The sequence below is a fragment of the Atractosteus spatula genome, chromosome 3 (assembly GCF_055471065.1).
Source record: "Atractosteus spatula isolate fAtrSpa1 chromosome 3, fAtrSpa1.hap1, whole genome shotgun sequence".
NCBI classification, from domain to species: Eukaryota; Metazoa; Chordata; class Actinopteri; order Semionotiformes; family Lepisosteidae; genus Atractosteus; species Atractosteus spatula.
In genome coordinates this window covers 75,148,669-75,167,356 of record NC_142708.1, presented here as the reverse complement: position 1 = coordinate 75,167,356, position 18,688 = coordinate 75,148,669, and the positions used below count along the sequence as shown (strand labels likewise).

Here is an 18,688-nt window from a genome sequence, read left to right as displayed (position 1 = left end):
TGACAGATCTGACATGAATGACAGGAAGGGAATTGGCATCATGTTGAAGCCAAGTCATTCCTCATAAATTCTCTACATGTCGGTAGAGAAGGATCTGAGAAGAGAGAGAGAGCTACTCTAGCCTGTCTTGAAAAAGACAGCTTCTTGAAAAAAGGGAAGTGAGATAATGGGCCGCTGGACTGACTTGGTCATGTGTTTGCTTGTGCGCTCACAGGCAAGCTGGTCTCCACAAGAGAGCACAGAGCAGAGACCTCCTGCTGTCGGTAAGGCTGGCTTTTCTCACTTATGTGCCTACTGTGTGAGCTCGTGCATTCATTCATCGACATATTCATGATCAACCGTGCATCAGCAGTGTCCTGGCAGTAACGAAGGAAAGACTTACAACAATCTCTCTGCTACTTCTAACTCTTTCACTAACGAGCTCTAAGATGCCTTGGCGTGGCTGCGTGCCGTGTGAGTGAGAGTTGTGAAAGGGATCCTCTGTCAGGGCACTTGTGTGTGCGGGTGCTCAGGCAGCAGAGTCCTGAACCCGCTCTGAATCTCCTCCTGTCCCGTGAGAGCTGCTGTCAGCCGGCGGAATTGTTAGACTTTTGTTATTTTTCATTCTTGTGTCGTCTGCAAATGCTTCACTCTTCAACTGTGTCCTGTTTTAAAAAAAAATACGTGGTTGCTAAAGCTGAAAAGTGTTTTTACACAAAGGGTTATAGGAGTGTGGGACAAAGTGCACAGCCATGTTGTTGAAAGTGATACCCTAGTTTCTTTCAAGAACAGCTGGATGAGATCCTCCAATCAGGGCAGGAGATACTACTTTACACAAAGGGTTGTGGGGGTCTGGAACAAGCTATTTTGTAAAGGTGCAGATACAGCAAAACACAATGTACAGCCACAGACATAATGTAAGTGTTCCTATGCTCCATCTCCGCTGTTGTTTGCCACTAGTTTGTACTAAAAAAAATATTTTAAAATTGTACAGATTCAACAGTAATATGATGTGGTTTGATTCCTGTTAAACTAATCAATAACAAATTCCATTTATTTTCTTAAAACACTTTGATATCCAGCACTGTTTATCTCCCTCCTCGTCTGTCTTCGCCCTGGGCAGTGATGGGTTCTACTGCAGTTACCCACCTGGTCCTGCTGCTCAGCCCTGCCCTTGCCCTCACCCTCGCCAGCTGGGACAGTGCCTCGCCCCTTCAGAGCACGTGAGACACTCTTCTTCCTCCTAAAATGTACAGTACCTGTGTGTCTCAGGTGTGTCAGGGTGTTTCTGTGTGGATTGTGTCTCAAGTGTGTCAGTGCATCTCTGTGTGGATTGTGTCTCAGGTGTGTCAGCATGTCGCTGTGTGGATTGTGTCTCAAGTGTGTCAGTGCATCTCTGTGTGGATTGTGTCTCAGGTGTGTCAGCATGTCGCTGTGTGGATTGTGTCTCAGGTGTGTCAGTGCGTCTCTGTGTGGATTGTGTCTCAGGTATGTCAGTGCGTCTCTGTGTGGATTGTGTCTCAAGTGTGTCAGTACGTCTCTGTGTGGATTGTGTTTCAGGTGTGTCAGCTTGTTGCTGTGTCTCAGGTGTGTCAGCATGTCGCTGTGTGGATTGTGTGTCAGTGCGTCTCTGTGTGGCTTGTGTCTCAGGTGTGTCAATGTGTCGCTGTGTGGATTGTGTCTCAGGTGTATGAGTGCTACTCCCAAACAGAGAGAACTGAAATCTTCAGATCAGTGAGCTGCTAGAAACCACCTGAGTGTGACAGGATGAGGTGCTTCCTCTCCTCTGAACCCTCCTAATCCTTGTGTTCTTGAGCTTTTTAATTTTTTTTAAAACAAACTGCATTGCAGTGCACCAGCAGAGGAAATGCTAGCTGCTTTCCGATTGCAGGTTCTGTACGTGGGAATGCATGAAGTTCACTTTGCTGTGGCCAGGATCGTTCTGTACGGTGAGCAGCCTGGCTCCGTTCACACGTCATATCAACACTCACCCGCAGAGAGGTCACAGTCTGTTCACCAGGTTCCCTGACTTACCGGTCAGCACCGATACAGCCCTGTCCTTGTGTTAGTAATGAAATGAAGTTGTGAGCTTCTTTCAGGTTTTCTTTTGGTCCCACCTATTGCACCTCATGTTTAATGCTTATTATTCTCCCCTTTCTGCACAAAGCCCTGCCACTTTCAAAGAGACAGTCTGGCCACAACACAACACAGAGAACAAAATGGAGCGGGCACAAACACAGCAGCATCTGCTGCATACTGACCTTGCGATTCATGCATTTGGCAGATGGTCATGCAGAGAGGTGATATTTGCACATTGTAAAGTGCAGCATCGCTGATTTTGTTTTTTTTATCCTTTACATGGTGCATCCCTGCTCCTCTGGCATTTATCCTCAAAGGATGTGCAGAAGGGAAAAGCGTAGGATTGTGTAAATAACTCTTCCCCCTCCCCTTGAACTCAGACCCTGAAGAAAGTCGAGTGTTTGATCCCAGAGTATGTGAAGACCTGGACCATCCACGGCCTCTGGTGAGGAACATCCTGGGGCCGTTGGAAATCTTGGGAATGGGCTGGGATCTGGTGATGTCATTCTCCTGCTGCACTTGTTCACTGCGAACATGGAACACATACCTGCAGAGCTTCAATACTGTTTCACTTTAATCACTTTGGGTTTCATCTCCACCTCGCTGGTCTTACTCTCGTTCACTTCCATTCTTTTCCTGCTTATGATGGCTTCTCCTGTTCCCTCTGTTTTTACACTAGATGTAAATCTTCGCAAACACATTGAGTCGGGCTGAATAAAGTGCATCAGCTCAGCGGGTGACAAGACCTATTAAAAGTAAAGGAGGAATGTATGGCTAAAGTTAAATAAAAAGAGAAGCGGACCGTAGGATAATGAAGACACCAGCTGTGTGAGAAAACTAAGAGCCGCTGTGTGGTTTTGGGTGTGTGACGGGTTCCTCTCTCTCTCCGCTCCAGGCCGATGTCCACGGGCAGGTGCTGTGGCTGTTGGCCCATTTTCCCCTCTGACCTGGAGGTGAGGCCACAGAGCTCTGTGAAAAATGCCGACATCGTTACAGGCTGTTGCTGAGTCATGACAGAAGCTGCAGTAGCAGTGGGGAGGACCCCTCAAGCCATGGGGTCCTCTGCTTCGGCTCTTGTAGCTTCAGGGGGGAGGATAATTCAAGACGGGTGTGTTTCACTGATGCACGACCTCGCACGGCACTGTTACTGAAGTCGCACGAGCCGCCTCTCGCACTGGAGAGCCTCTTCTCTTCCATGGCCAGGGCATGAAGACACTGATTCATCTGCTCCTTCTCGCGCCCGTGAGAGAGAGCCCTATAAAACCTAAAAGCTGTGTATGCTGTGCTTTCGGGGAGCAGCCTGCTGTAATCGCTGTAGGTTGAGCCTTAGAGTGACGCCTAGTTTGGGGTATTTCCCTCCAGCACGCCGATAGGAATAAGGTGATGATTTCGCCCGCGTCTCTGCTACAGCAGTGTTGAGCATGGCCTGTATTCATTCTTTAAATACCGGTTTAACAGGCCCTCAGATTCTGGTGCTCATTTATCCACTAGCACAAGCTAATGGTGCACCCACTTCTGCAAGCTGGTGCTGGCGGTGACAAGCAGGTGTTGAGTACCGAGGTGTGACATGATCCACTCCAGCACTTGCCAGGAGCTGGCCTGTGGGTTACAGCGCCCTCTGTTGCCCTTTCGCAGGAACTGCAGCCGGAGCTGTCTCGCCTGTGGCCTACGCTGTTGAAGTCCAAATCCAACTTCACCTTCTGGTAAGAACTGACGTGTACACACCTCATGCCGATCAGGTGGTCTTGTCTGTCCGAGCTCTGTTCATTGAGAGCCCCTGATCGACCAGTTTTATCAGACTTGGAAACACTAAATTAGGATCAATTAAGCAAGTGATGTGTTAAATTAAGTTATTGACCATCCAGTACCAAATTACGAGTGCCCTTCAGCTTGTGAGCACAAGGATTCTCTTAATTGAACACATTGCTCGTCTTATTGATCAGTATAGGCTTTAATGATTTTCAGAAACCTGGAAAAGTTAACTGCCCTGTGGCTCTCCAGACCCCCTGGTCTACATGTCCAGCTCTTTTTTTTCATACTTTTCCATTATGATTACAATTTGGTCTTTGATATTCTCTCCAAGTGGACTCACTGTCATAAACTTACATTGCAATTGTAATGTAATGATGGCTTATGCAGAGTGATTTCTAATTGTTCTCAAATGACCAATTCTCCCTTGTCCTCTGTGTTGGCTAAGAAAATCCTGGGCCCTCCCAGGGGTATTGCTCTGTATACAGTATCTGGGGTGGGACAGAGTGTGTGCGGTGTGTCTCTGTGTCCGGTGTCGGGGGTGAGACGGAGTGTGTGTGCGGTGTGTCTCTGTGTCCGGTGTCTGGGGTGGGACGGAGTGTGTGCGGTGTGTCTCTGTGTCCGGTGTCTGGGGTGGGACAGAGTGTGTGCGGTGTGCGTGTCTTCCTGTGTTTCTCTCGAGTCTGGCTCTGCCACAGGAAGGAAGAGTGGATCAAGCACGGCTCCTGTGCTGCCTGTGTGGAAGGCATGAACTCCCCCACCAGGTACTTCCAGACGTCCCTCAAGCTACGAGCTCACTTCGACATCGACAGGTGTGAGTCGCCAGACCATCTTCCAGTCAAATCATAGACTAGAACCACAGTAAAACTCAAGCAGCCACCTCAGGAAAACCATTTCAACAGCTTGGCATCCACAAGTCTCCGCGCCTGACTGTCTGCCTGACTGTCACCTGACTGTCACCTGACTGGCCTTGGAGGCCAAGCTGTTGAACTAGGTCAAGCTCTCCAAGCTTGCTGTGTGTTTGTGTATGCTCCGTTGTGTGCATGGTGTTTTGTCACTGTCAGAGCCAATACCGCAAATATAAAATTAGCATTTCCAGGAGTCCTGAAATAGCTGGTGCTGTGCCAACACTGCCGGATCCCAGGTACAGAGCCAGTCTTCCAGAACTGCACTGAACTGTTTGTGAAGTGTTTTGCTGTGGCAGTATTATCTACCCATCCGGGCTTCCAGGTTGAAAGTGGCATGCCAGCTCTCCTTGAATATAGAATTTTCACTAAATCACTTTGAAAAACCCCAGTTTTTAAGCATTGACGTTTTTGTTTTGGTTCTGAGTCACTTGTGTTGGTCTCTCCTCTAGACACACAGCCTGACGCACATGTCCTGTTGTCATTGTAGGGCCCTGCAGGATGCTGGCATTGAGCCTTCCTGCAACAAATCCTACATGGTACTGTAGTCCCCTCTTCCTTATTATAGATCCATTAAGCTTGATTTTACAGAATTTATCTAAATGTAAATTTCAGTTCTGTCCACGTTGGCCATAATATCAAAAATCTTTACCAAATCGTGTTACAGAAGCCCATAGTAAATATGTAGAGCATAAAGTACACAAAGTAATAAGACTTCAGAATAATAAAAAATAAAAATTGCATATGTAGAAACAATCACAACTTGACATCACAGCAAAGAGATGTAGATGCATATGAATTTCCAGCACCGGATGTAGAGAGATCAGTGAGGGGTCTGGACTGCTGACCCACGGAGAGCCGGTCTGGGCGCAGTTTAGATGCGAGATGGGCAATGCCAGGTAACCCATCCTTGGTTTAGCAGTCCGGACCCTTGACACCAGTACAAGCGAGGAGGCCTGGGCGATGGTGTGTGCTGAGCGATGCCCTTTCTCTCTCTCCCTCCCTCCCTCCTGTCCAGTACAAGCAGATCCACGCGGCTCTGGCCCCTGTGCTGGGCGAGCTCCACGTCAGCCAGTGCGTGCAGGACGAGCAGGTGAGGGGGGCTCGGGGGGCCGGGGGGCCACGCGGCGGGGGTCCGCGAGGGCGGGCGCCTGCAGCTGTTCTCTTCCCGGGGGTGAAGCGGTGCGGCTCACGGTCTCTTCCCCTCCTCTCTCCCTCCCCGGAGCAGCAGCGGCAGGTCTGGATCCAGGTGAAGATCCCCATGTTCAAGAACTTCACCCTGGGCTGCCACGGGCACCACGCTGGGCTGCTGGCCTCCCCGCACCCCTCCCCCGGGCACCCCTGCCCTCACAACGCCTCCATCTACTTCTACCCCATCAGCTACGACCACCCTCACCAGCCCTGTCCTTAACACCGACCGCAGAAGACACCCCAGTAATCAAGAGGGGATCCCCTCACCTTAACTGGGGTGCTGGGTTTTCAGTATCGGACTGCTTAGTGCACCAGCCTCAAGCTCCACAGCCGAAACGTTGTGTCTCTTTCCTTTTGCTTCCAGCATGGAGTAAACCTTCACCTGTTCCTCTGCAGCCTAAGCATGCTGACGCAGCTCCCTGCCTGACCTTCTACAGAAATAACAGTAATAATGCCAGAAATATAAACCGGTATAAACGCAAATACTAAGAAGTGAAAGGCCAGCTTGGCCCATTGTAGAACCGGTCAGAACTGTGTCACGTGAAACCCTGAGCCTGCTCGTGATGCTGCAGGACGCTCTCCTCTCGGCAGACAGCGGGACTCTGCCGGAACACGAAGAGGACGGCTCCATCGGACGCCTGCTCCGCAGGGAGCGACCGAGGGCGGGAGACCCCCGGCTGCCGGTGTGGAGACCCGCCACCAGTCTCTTCAGTTTATGTTCATACCTCACACCCTTTGAGCTCCACTGAGTGTAAGACTAGTTTTAAAATGGTGGTGGTCCTGTAGCCTGTTATCTCAGGAATTATAAACTTTTTGATGCCTTCTAATGAACTTTTAAATTGATTCTGTGTGTTTTTGTCCTTCTTCAAAGGCCAGTGAAGTGATAGCCTGTATTTCTCATTAAGGCCTCTCCAGGGCCAGGGGCTGAGATGAAGGAGCATGTCGCTCTCTAATTACCCAGGTGCAGGTATTGTTTCCTGTGATCCCAGTCTTCAGAAGGCCAGGTAACAGTAGTCATCAGGTATATTCAATTTCATCCATTTGTCAGAGGGGGCACGGTGGCATGGTGGTTAAAACTGCTGCCCTGCAGTGCTGGGGCCCTGGGTTCAAGTCTGTCTGTGTGGAGTTTGCATGTTTCCCCCCTCAGTCCAAAGACAGGCTGGCAGGTTAATTGGCTTCAGGGAAAATTGGCCCTGGTGTGAGTGTGTGTGTGTCTTTGTGTGCCCTGTGATGGACTGGCGTCCCATCAGGGTGGACCCTGCCTTGTACCCGTTGCTTGCCAGGACCGGCTCCAGCTCCTCCCTGACCCTGAACTGAATAACTCGGTTAGAAAACGCCTGGATGGAACTATGTATCTCTATCTTTCTCACAATCGATCTTCGGGGTGAGAAGCAGTCCAATGTCATGCTCAGCAGCTGTCCAGCTCTTGCACAAGACGGGCCTCACTGGCACACAGGGCCAGCGGTCACAGGGGACAGAGGCAGACAGAGCCTAGTGGTGCGGAGACTGGGAAAGACCGCGGGGGGGCGGTATGTGAAGAAACCCAACAGCCAGACAAAGAAAGCTCAAATACTTTGATATTTCCACTATTTCGGATTTTACACAATACTTCTTAAAACCTATCGATGCATTTTATGCGTTTTTTTCATTTATTTCAAAAGTTTTTACCAAATTGTCTCTGTTGAAATGTTTACAAATACAATAACAAAACAACTATATTCCCAGGCAACTATATTCGCCTTTTGCCAAGATCCGTGGAAGGCCGGAGACTCTTTAAACCGGAATCTCTGGCCCTCTGCTGCAATAAAGTTCCGAGATTCCCGGTGGCAGTAGGTTTCGATTTTTAGCTTGTTTTGTTTTGGGTTTTTTTTTGTCCTGAAAACAGCTGTTCATAAAATGCATTTGGGTTCTCTTTGAACTCTCCCCAAGAGCAGCATCCCATTAACGATTGTGTCTTGCAATCTCGCCTCATATTTTGCTTTTGAAAGTCCTCCATTTAGAAAACTGCTCGTAGGTGACACGTACTGTACCGTACAAGTAAGCGGTTACGGTTTTTTAAAAATCTCGATGCTTTACAACCGGGCAGGCTAGGGCTGCTTTTGATAATAGAGCGCACTGCTGTCACAGATGACCAGAGCGCTCACTTCAGCCTATGGGGATTTTCCGGACTAATCAAAACAGCAGGGAAAAAAAACAACGACATTTTAGTTTCCTGGATCCAGACGAGGCCTCCGAGTTCCTCCGCGCGCAGCACCGCGCGCTCTGCTTGCTGGGTCTGGGCGCGCGGGCGCCTCCGTTGGCTAGTAGAGCGCGAGAGCCGACGTGTCGAGGTTCCAGCTGCAGGCGGGCGCGCGGGGTAAGCAGTCTCACTCAACTTTCTGCCCAAACAAGGAAAACAGCTCAGGGCACGACCGTCCCCACGGAGAAGAAGTGCGTGAGACAGGGCGCGGCGTGGGTGTCGCACACCCGCAGGGTGACTGCGGGTTTGTTTCAGCTGCGCGGTGCACGAATGGCGTCTTGTGTTTGAAGCGCGTCGTCCTAAACACGCTAAACGCGACTTGGTGCTTTAAGAATGTGAGCTGTGATTGGGAAAGTATTGCAGACAGCGAGCACTACTTTAAAAACCCCACAGCTGAAGCAATATTTAATGGCGTCGGTCTTTGCGTATACCCCCGTTACCGAGAGTTGTGTCCGATACAGAAAACGTTTAACTCAGTTGCAAACCAGTCTAAACGTTCTTGACATGACGACTTCATCATACGGTCCTAAAAATACTAGCGGGACCATGGGCTAGCCAGTTCAACAGGTTTAGTAAAGTGGGCGATCTTAGACGGTTTTTTTCATTTCTGCACAGAATACGTTGTATGTGGAATTCACTGACATAGATGTGTGCAAAACTCATAAACTTGGGCGTCATTAGTGAAACGTCAGTCTTTATTATATTTACTAAACATTGCATTTAAATAGTAGGCCTGGTCCTCTTAGCAGATTTTCTTTAAACACCTTAAGCCACTAAGTGTGTCTTCCGTTAATCGCAGGTATCTGTGCGGGACTGTAATATTGTGCACATTTATGAAACTTGAACGGCCCTGGGCAGCACCAGTCCAGCAGCAGGTCCCCATTAAATAAGTAGTTTCTGCAGATCTGTTACAAGTCCACTGCCGTCAGTGAGACAGGTGAATTGTTAAATGAAGTGATTTAGAGATCATATGGGTCTAAAATATAAGTGCTCTTCTGCCCTTTATACAACATCACTGTGATAGGATGTCACACTCACAGGACAAAGATGGGGTCCCAAGAGCAGGACTGGGGTTCAGTTCTGAATCTGGGGTGTGTTCTGTGTCCTTTTTACTGGGTTGCAATTGGTTGGTAGTATCCGGTCTCAGCTCAGTCTTGCATCTCAGCTCTCGCGACAAGAGGATGTGAGTTTGCAAAAGCCGTTGAACTTCGGTTTCAGCCAGTATGAATACTTGTGCTACACCGGTGAGAATTTTGGTTTGGTCCAGAAGCGAGGGGGTGGTCTCCAGCCCTGGTCCCGGAGAGCCACAGGTGTGCAGTACAGGTGCGCAGCGTTAAATCAACAGTTTCTGAAAGGCTGCAATGTTTTTTTCCGTGACCAGTGAAACAGGTGCTGTGTTCAGTGGAGTGATGTAGAGATCCTCTAGAACAGAGGTCCCAGTCTTCCTCAGCCCTCCAGGGCAGGGGTCATCCTCCCTGCAGCTTGACTCTCCTCACTGGCCAGTCGCTTAAGCACGTGACCCCGATCTTTGGAGGTCCCCCAGGTGATTTCGGGGGGCCTGCGAGAGCGAGTGGGTTGGGGCTCCCCGGGAGCAGGGCAGGAGACCCCTGTCCTGAAGCGGGTGCGAGGCTGGGCGCTGGGGCGGGCGGGCTGGGAGCAGGGCTGGTCTGCAGCCGCTGAGGCGCTCTCTCTCTGCTCTCTCCAGGAGAATGGACGGTGAAGAAGAGGTGCTGCCCCGCGGGGCGACAGTGCGCCCCGACGGGGAGCCCCAGGGGCGCGGCCCCAGGCACCTGCCCTGCACCGCAGCTGGGGCGGCCTCAGACCCCGACGTGATCGTGGAGATGGTGATGTCGGAGGATGAGTCCTTGGAGATGGAGGACTGGGGGCCCAGCGGCACTAAGAACCAGCCTGGTCCGGAACCACTGTCTGCTTCTGAGACCCAGCCTGGTCCGGAAGTTCTGCCTGTGTCTGAGACCCCGCCTGGACCAGAACCTCTGCCTGCATCAGAGACCCAGCCTGGTCCGGAACCACAGCCTGGTTCTGAGACCCAGCCTGGACCAGAACCATTGTCTGCTTCTGAGACCCAGCCAAGTCCAGAACCTTTACCTGCATCTGATACCCAGCCTGGACCAGAACCTCTGCCTGCTTCTGCTATTCAGCCTGGACCAGAACCTTTACCTGATTCTGTGACCCAGTCTGATCCAGAACCTCTGCCACCTTCTGAGACCCAGCCTAGTTCAGAAACTTTACCCGATTCTGTGACCCAGCCTTGTCCAGAACCTTTACCTGATTCTGCGACCCAGACTGATCCAGAACCTCTGCCACCTTCTGAGACCCAGCCTGATCCAGAACCTTTACCTGATTCTGTGACCCAGTCTGATCCAGAACCTCTGCCACCTTCTGAGACCCGGCCTAGTTCAGAAACTTTACCTGGTTCTGTGACCCAGCCTGATCCAGAACCTTTACCTGATTCTGAGATCCAGCCTGATCCAGAACCTTTACCTGCTTCTGAGACCCAGTCTGATCCAGAATCTTTACCTGATTCTGAGACCCAGCCTGATCCAGAACCTTTACCTGCTTCTGTGACTCAGCCTGATCCAGAATCTTTACCTGATTCTGAGACCCAGCCTGGTGCTGCAGGGGGGGCAGGTTGCTCAGATGTGGAGCTAGGGGGTGAGGAAGGAGCCGGGAGAAGAGGCCTCGATAGTTATGGTGATTATCAGCTTGAGAGCCAGTGAACACGAGCATGAATGTTCTCCCTCGCTCAGCTCCCCGGGTTTCTAACGTCTCTCAGCCACGTTTTGCTGTTTTATTTCTTTTAATCTGTTAAATTCAGCAAATAAATAGCAACTGTGCATAACAATTTGCAGAAATATGTCAAGTTTACGTTTGTGTGCTGCAGAGGTCGTGTTAACTTCTTTTCACTTCGAAAATCGACAAAACATGTAGTTTGGCCAGTGGTGCCCAAACTTTTGCGTACAGCTGTGCGTAAATACAATACGTATTAATGGGAAGGAACAACTGTATTCCAGTCTTTCACACTATGTGACTGTTGTCTCATCTGTGATTTTTAAATAAGTCCTGTAGCCAGCCGGTGTGAAGTTCCCCGGTTCGTGAGCTGTGGTTGTAGGACAGGACGCAGGAGACGTGTCCTGACTGCCCTGCATGTGCTGATTCCCTGTGTGCCCCCTCTGCAGAGAACGAGCCCATCTGCCACCTGCACCGCACTGCCTCCGTGTGCAGCCACCTCTTCGACCAGCTGCTCCAGGAGTGCCCAGCGCTGCACAGCTGCAAGAGCTGCCTGGCCGCCTTCGTGCTGGAGAGGGGTGAGTGAGTGCCCCCGCGCCCCCTCCAGACAGCTGGGCATAGCTGTGCTCGGCCTGGTGCACTCTCCCACACCACTGACCCTCTGCACCCCACAGGACTGACCCCCTGCACTGCACCCCACAGCTCTGACCCCCTGCACCCCACAGCTCTGACCCCCTGCACCCCACAGGACTGACCCCTGCACCCCACAGGACTGACCCTCTGCACCCCACACCACTGACCCCCTGCACTGCACCCCACAGGACTGACCCCCTGCACCCCACACCACTGACCCCTGCACCCTGTGAGGTGAGACTGACCCCTGCACCCTGTGAGTGTGTGAGTGCTGAGTCCCTTATTGCTTTCCTCCCATGCCCAGAGGTTGTTGACTCAGCCGGCCAGGCCTGTGAGCGATACCAGGTGGTGGCGATGGGCACTGGGGAGTACTCCTGCCCCGGCTGGCTCTCCTATAACGGGCGCACCATCCATGACTGCCACGCCATCGTCATCGCTCGCCGGGCACTCATTCGGTACGCCTCTCGTCTCGAGCGCTAACAGGCCCGTGCTTTAGCCCTCTGGCCTGTTGCAGGGGTGGGTGTGTTCGTTCAGTCTTAATTACACTGATCTGTCTTAAGCTGTAAGCAGTCGCTTATTGAAAAGTACTTTTAAACTGCAGGATTCCAGTTTTAATGAGGCCTGGAGTTCCCCCACCTGACTGTTGTGTGTCCATGATCCTCTTCCGTTAGGTTCTTATATAAGCAGCTTCAGCTGTTCTATAGCGACAAGCGGGAGCAGTCCATCTTCCAGCCCTCTCAGCACTGCCCCCTGCTGGAGCTGAAGCCCGGCATCTACCTTCACCTGTACACCAACGTGACACCCAAGGGGGCAGCGCAGTACTTCGTGAGGTGGGTGGGCGGCCACGCTGGTCTGACCTCACTGGGGGTCCCCCCCGTCAGGGGCGATCGCTGTGCCAGCTTGCAGTTTGGATCAGGTCTCGGCAGGCTGCACGAGGGGAAGAGAGCTGTCTGCCTCAGGCTGTGAGCAGACATGCTCGAGTGCTTCGTGTGGCTGCTGCTTCCCTTTAGTGGAGCGCAGGGTGTTTGTCTGGAGGGTGTGCTCCATGTGCTCGTTTCCTCAGACTGAGGGGCAGCTCCATGTTTGCCACAGGAAGGAGAAATAGACGTGTTGCCCTTCTTAAAATATCCAGGGATATCATTCCCCTGTACAGGACACCTGTGGCTCATGGCTCCTTCCCAGGCTTAGGGATGTGCTTGAGACTCCCCAGCTCTGTGAGTACTTCACGGGGAACAGGGAACTCCCCCAACCCCAATAAGTCACTTCTTCGCACCTCGGGTTCTGAGCCTGCGGCAGACTCCGGCACTTGTATGAGCCCTGAGCCCTTCTCACAAGCCCCTGGTCCTGGCCCAGGGGCCGGGGTCTGTGAGGGTGGGGGTGGGGGGTACAGGGTGCCGCGCACGGACAGCTTGCTAGTCAAAGAGAGCGCTGAGGTCCGAGTTCGTGCGGGAGACACAGCACTCAGTGTGTGCAGGCCGGGAGCACGCCTCAGACCGGCGGGGTGTCGCTAGCGAGCAGGGAGCCAGGGGGAACTCCTCTGCGCCTGGGTTGCAGCCTGGACAATGGTCTCGGTTTCAGGCACTGTGACCCGAGCCGCAGGTTCTTACATTTCAGTTCCCAATTGTGTGCTTAATTTTAAGTTTGTAAAATTTTTCTATATAGACAATTAATTTATTTTGTTACTGGGATTTAATATCCAGTCTGCGAAACTGGGCCTGCAGTTCCCCTTTAATGTTAAGTTGTCACTGTTTGTGTCCTTGTATTCTTGTTCCCATGAAACGTTATTTTGTTATTTGCATATTTAAATAGCACAGTCAATCTATCACTTCCAGACCTTTTCACAGCCCCTGGTAAGCCTCATTCATCAGTTAAATGAGTCAAGTAAGTTTTAATTGAGCTTTATGGCTGTACACCCAGCTCCAGATCCAATCCTGGCCCTTACCAGATTCCTGCATCATCACACCAGTGAGGGGAGACACTTCTCAGTCCCAGGGCTGTGACACACATGAATCATGACAAGCGGGATGTGTAGTAGTATCTTTCTCAGACGGGTAGTGTTTAACTCTCGGTGTGCCGCACTGCCAGTTGGAAGTGAGCTCGTGCTTGGATGTAGGGGGTCTTGTGCCCGCCGAGCCCCTGGCCATTGCTCCTGTCTTTCTGGGCAGGAAGCCCACCCCAGCCAGCTACGCCTCCATGAAGCTGCAGTGCCACAGCAAGGGCTCCCTCATCCCGGCCTCCTGCCTGCAGCCCAGCGTGTGGGCCGCCCGCATCTGCTGCATGGCCTCCAGCGACAAGCTGAGCCGCTGGACCCTGCTGGGCGTGCAGGGGGCGCTGCTGAGCCACTTCATCAGCCCCCTGTACATCGTCAGCGTGGTGCTGGGTAAGACCGTGGCGGCCTGAGAACGTTGACTCGTCTGCACGCTAAACGTTTTAACCCTAAAGTGTACTTTACACTGTGCTTATCATACGCTGTTATTACCATGAAAGCAAAATGGTGAAACCGCTAGTTAGCAGCTGCTGGGGTCAGTATTCTGCTGCTCCACTGGCTGGCTGCAATTTCTAGATTTATAAACGTTCAGCTGGTAAAGCCCTACCTATACAGAAAATTAGGAAGAACTTTATCATTTCTAACTGCATCTAGTTCACAGTTATCAGGGAAAAAGTATTTTCTGTAGCAGGAACACAGACGTCTGTCATCCACAGGGTTGATCAACAGAGGGTCTTCTGTGAAAGCCACAGGGTGAGCAGTGTGTGGCTACTGCTGCAAACAGATGCACGCATCTGTATCTGTGACGCCTGCTTTGCACCAGGTTGTAGATGCTGTCTTGTGGGACTGCGGTCCGTTCCTCTTGTAGAGCCTGGACCAGCATGGTCCACGAGCCTTGGGCGCCCCCTGTCAGCATGCCCTGTCTCCCAAGAAAGCCATGTTTATTTTTCTCACGACAAGCATGTCAACAGAGCGATTGGCTGCCTGTGACGCTCAGAATATCAGTTCAAATGTCAGGGCGGTAGTTGTTCTGATCTCCCGTGAGAAAGAAGAGAGGCAAGCTTTTGTCTTTTGTAGAAAAATGACCGCCTGTTGCACAGCAGCTTATCCGGTTCCAGTTTGTTTGAACCAGCTGCTGGCGCGGGAACGGCGTGCGCTGTGTTAATGAGAACACGGGCCCATGAAGAGGATCATTGGTCAGTAGATTTTCCGCTTGTGGGGCTTTGCTCAAAGTACGGCCCAGTGGAATGCCAGGGTCCCGAGCCTGGCTTTTAATACCGGAGCCAGCAGCCGGGAAAACCTCGAAAACCTGGGGCTGCTCAGTCTGTCTGAGGGGGAGCGCAGCTGGGAGAGTGCAGGAGGGGGCCTGTCGTTGCAGCATGATCGTTGATCCTGACCTGATTCTCCCGGTTTAAACCCCCTGCACCCAGGAGACCTGAACCACAGCATCGAGAGGGTGGCGGACGTGATCAACCGGCGCCTGGGCGAGGACTGGGCCAGCCGGCTGCCCCGGCCCTTCGAGAAGCAGAACATCTACTTCTACAACGGCGCCAACATCGGGCCGCCAGCGGGCCGCCCCGACTGCAGGCTCCTCAGCCTCAACTGGTGCCGGGGGGACGCCAGCTTGGAGGTGGTGGACAGCGCCACGGGCCGGGCCACTGCAGAGTAAGCCAGCTGTCCGGTCCCATGCCGCCAGTCACCACGCAATAGTGACGCACAAGAGCGCAATACAGGTCACGGCTGAGAGGAGGCCACTCGGCCCGTATGAAGCTAATTCGCCCATTAGTTCGTTCATCTGAGGATCTTGAAAGAAACCAGGGCGTCGGCTTCATCCTCATGGCTGTGTGGGTAGCGCTGGTACACCGGCGCAGACAATCGCACAAGTACACACTGCTGACGGACACACTAGTCCACATACACAGCACACACCAGCACAAATACACACTGCTGCTGGCGGACACACTAGTCCACATACACAGCACACACCAGCACAAATACACACTGCTACAGACAGACACACTAGTCCACATACACGGCACACACCAGCACAAATACACACTGCTGCTGGCGGACACACTAGTCCACATACACAGCACACACCAGCACAAATACACACTGCTACAGACGGACACACTAGTCCACATACACGGCACACACCAGCACAAATACACACTGCTACAGACGGACACACTAGTCCACATACACGGCAGACACCAGCACAAATACACACTGCTACAGACAGACAAACTAGTCCACATACACGGCACACACCAGCACAAATACACACTGCTACAGACGGACAAACTAGTCCACATACACGGCACACACCAGCACAAATACACACTGCTACAGACGGACACACTAGTCCACATACACGGCACACACCAGCACAAATACACACTGCTACAGACAGACACACTAGTCCACATACACGGCACACACCAGCACAAATACACACTGCTACAGACAGACACACTAGTCCACATACACGGCACACACCAGCACAAATACACACTGCTACAGACAGACACACTAGTCCACATACACAGCACACACCAGCACAAATACACACTGCTACTGGCGGACACACTAGTCCACATACATGGCACACACCAGCATACAATTATCTGGAACAGACAATTGCACAAATAAACACTGCTACAGACAGACGCGCGCACACTAGTCCGGATACGCAGCACACACTGGTACAGACAGTCACACAAACACACACTGCTACACTGTGGGAGCCTCAAGAGCAGTGATCAACAGGACCGTTAAGGATTTCACTGTCCCCATGCGTCCCCTCCCAGGGGTCACATCCTCGATGAATCCTGCATCATTGTAACACTTTAATGGAGGCAGGGAACGCGCACTGCTCTCCTCGCGAGTCACAGGCTGGGTCAGGGGCAGTCTGCTTTCACGCGCTGTCCTGCCGGCCAGCCTTGCTAGCATGAGAGAGCCAGTGCTCCCAGCTCTGCTCTTTGGTAACGGGGAGGAGAGGGGTGCTGTTGACACTGATCCTGTCGCTGGGCTTGGTTTGGCAGCTCCCCCTTCTCGAGCGGACCTGCGCAGAGCAGCCGGCTGTGCAAGGCCGCCTTCCTCAGCGCCTTCCGGGAGATCGCCAGGCTGCGGGGCGCCCAGGAGCTGCTGGAGCTGCCCACCTACCTGCAGGCCAAGGTGTGAGTCCACTCCTCGCGTGCTCAAGGAAGCACAGCGCAGCAAGAGCACGGCCACTCACACACTGGTACAGACCATCACACGAATACACACTACAACACACAGACGCACATACACTAGTCCAGACACACAGTACACACTGGTACAGACCATCACACGAATACACACTACAACACACAGACGCACATACACTAGTCCAGACACACAGTACACACTGGTACAGACCATCACACGAATACACACTACAACACACAGACGCACATACACTAGTCCAGACACACAGTACACACTGGTACAGACAATCACACAGATACACACTACAACACACAGACGCACATACACTAGTCCAGATACACAGTACACACTGGTACAGAGAATCACACAAATACACACTACAACACACAGACGCACATACACTAGTCCAGATACACAGTACACACTGGTACAGACAATCACACAAATACACACTACAACACACAGACGCACATACACTAGTCCAGATACACAGTACACACTGGTACAGACAATCACACAAATACACACTACAACACACAGACGCACATACACTAGTCCAGACACACAGTACACACTGGTACAGACAATCACACAGATACACACTACAACACACAGACGCACATACACTAGTCCAGATACACAGTACACACTGGTACAGAGAATCACACAAATACACACTACAACACACAGACGCACATACACTAGTCCAGATACACAGTACACACTGGTACAGACAATCAAACAAATACACACTACAACACACAGACGCACATACACAGCACACACTGGTTTAGACTATCATACACAGACACACACACTAGTCCAGATACACGGCACACACTGGTATAGACTATTACACAAATACACACTACTACACATAGACCAACACACACTAGTCCAGATACACAGCACACATACACACTAGTCCAGATACACAGCACACACTGGTATAGACTATTACACAAATACACACTACTACAGACAGACCCACACACACTAGTCAAGATACACAGCACACACTGGTATAGACTATCACACACAGACACGCACACTAGTCCAGATATACAACACGCACTGGTATAGACTATCACACACAGACACACTGGTATAGACAATTACACACATACACAGCACAAGCTATGTAGAGATTGATGTACACTGGTACAGACAGACGTGCATGCGTTGGTCCAGACACTCACACACATGCTTACACAGGCACTGGTGCTGATACAGACACACATATTGCTCATGCAAGTAGACTGTCATTTCTAGCATGAGTGCGGAGGAGCTGAGGGGATACTGGACTGTGTCTGTGTCCCACGGTGCTCATCAGTGCTACAGTTCTGATTGCTTTGAATGTTTTCAATATGCAAGTGTGTCTTTACACCCTGGAAGGCTGTTGTTGGTGTTCAGCAGCTGGAAAATGCTTTACAAAGGGCAGGTGCCGTATCTGGGGAGCGCTGGCCCCTCACCAGGTGTGGTGCTGTTTCAGGTGAGAGCCACGATGTACCAGGAGGTGAAGGCGGCGATCAGGCAGCAGTTCCTGGCCAGCAGTGCAGGGCTCTGGAACTCCAAGCAGATAGTGGACAATTTCCGCCACTGAGGCAGCAGGAAAACTGGGAAAAAATCCATGAGATCATTCCAGTGCTGCCTGAGGGAGTCTAATTTTTTTTTCTTTAACCTGGTGAAGCTCGAAGCCAGGCGCCTGCGTGTTCTGGCTTGGCTGGGTGGGTTTTGTTCAGCATCAGGTCCACCCCTGTGCACGGCCTGCTTTTGAGTTCAGAACGAAGAACCAGTAGAACAATAAGCCATCGAGTTCAACTGTTCTGTGTGCTGCTCCCTATGTTAGATGTGCATCTTCTGTTGTGTTTTAAGGAATGCTGTTCTGTTTCATTTGCTGTTCGCAGCCTCCACTGCGGCTCAGGAATTATTTGCCAGTCAAAGTGAGACCAGGCTATAGTTAAGACCCTGCAGGGGTGTAAAAGC

General features: G+C 51.6%; 2 protein-coding genes across 3 annotated transcripts; both read left to right on the top strand.

Moving 5' to 3' along the window:
* The first annotated feature begins 166 nt into the window (after positions 1-166).
* On the top strand, positions 167-6,734 carry rnaset2l (ribonuclease T2, like). 2 transcript variants are annotated; one of them, XM_088912133.1, is made up of 10 exons: positions 167-263; positions 1,103-1,202; positions 1,871-1,928; positions 2,439-2,503; positions 2,954-3,011; positions 3,694-3,761; positions 4,506-4,619; positions 5,203-5,251; positions 5,731-5,805; positions 5,941-6,734. In XM_088912133.1, the coding sequence occupies exons 1-10, from the start codon at positions 167-169 to the stop codon at positions 6,121-6,123; spliced, it is 867 nt and encodes a 288-aa protein (XP_088768259.1). In that variant the 3' UTR covers positions 6,124-6,734. The 2 variants fall into 2 exon arrangements, with proteins under 2 accessions (XP_088768259.1, XP_088768258.1); XM_088912132.1 differs by having other exon boundaries at positions 228-263; positions 1,062-1,202.
* A 1,485-nt stretch (positions 6,735-8,219) lies between these two features.
* Positions 8,220-18,356, top strand: LOC148838749 (adenosine deaminase domain-containing protein 2-like). The gene is made up of 9 exons (XM_088911279.1): positions 8,220-8,259; positions 9,848-10,854; positions 11,340-11,468; positions 11,828-11,978; positions 12,195-12,353; positions 13,689-13,903; positions 14,941-15,175; positions 16,555-16,687; positions 18,195-18,356. Exons 2-9 carry the CDS (start codon positions 9,852-9,854, stop codon positions 18,303-18,305), a joined length of 2,136 nt encoding a protein of 711 aa, XP_088767405.1. The 5' UTR covers positions 8,220-8,259; positions 9,848-9,851; the 3' UTR covers positions 18,306-18,356.
* The last annotated feature ends 332 nt before the right edge of the window (positions 18,357-18,688 follow it).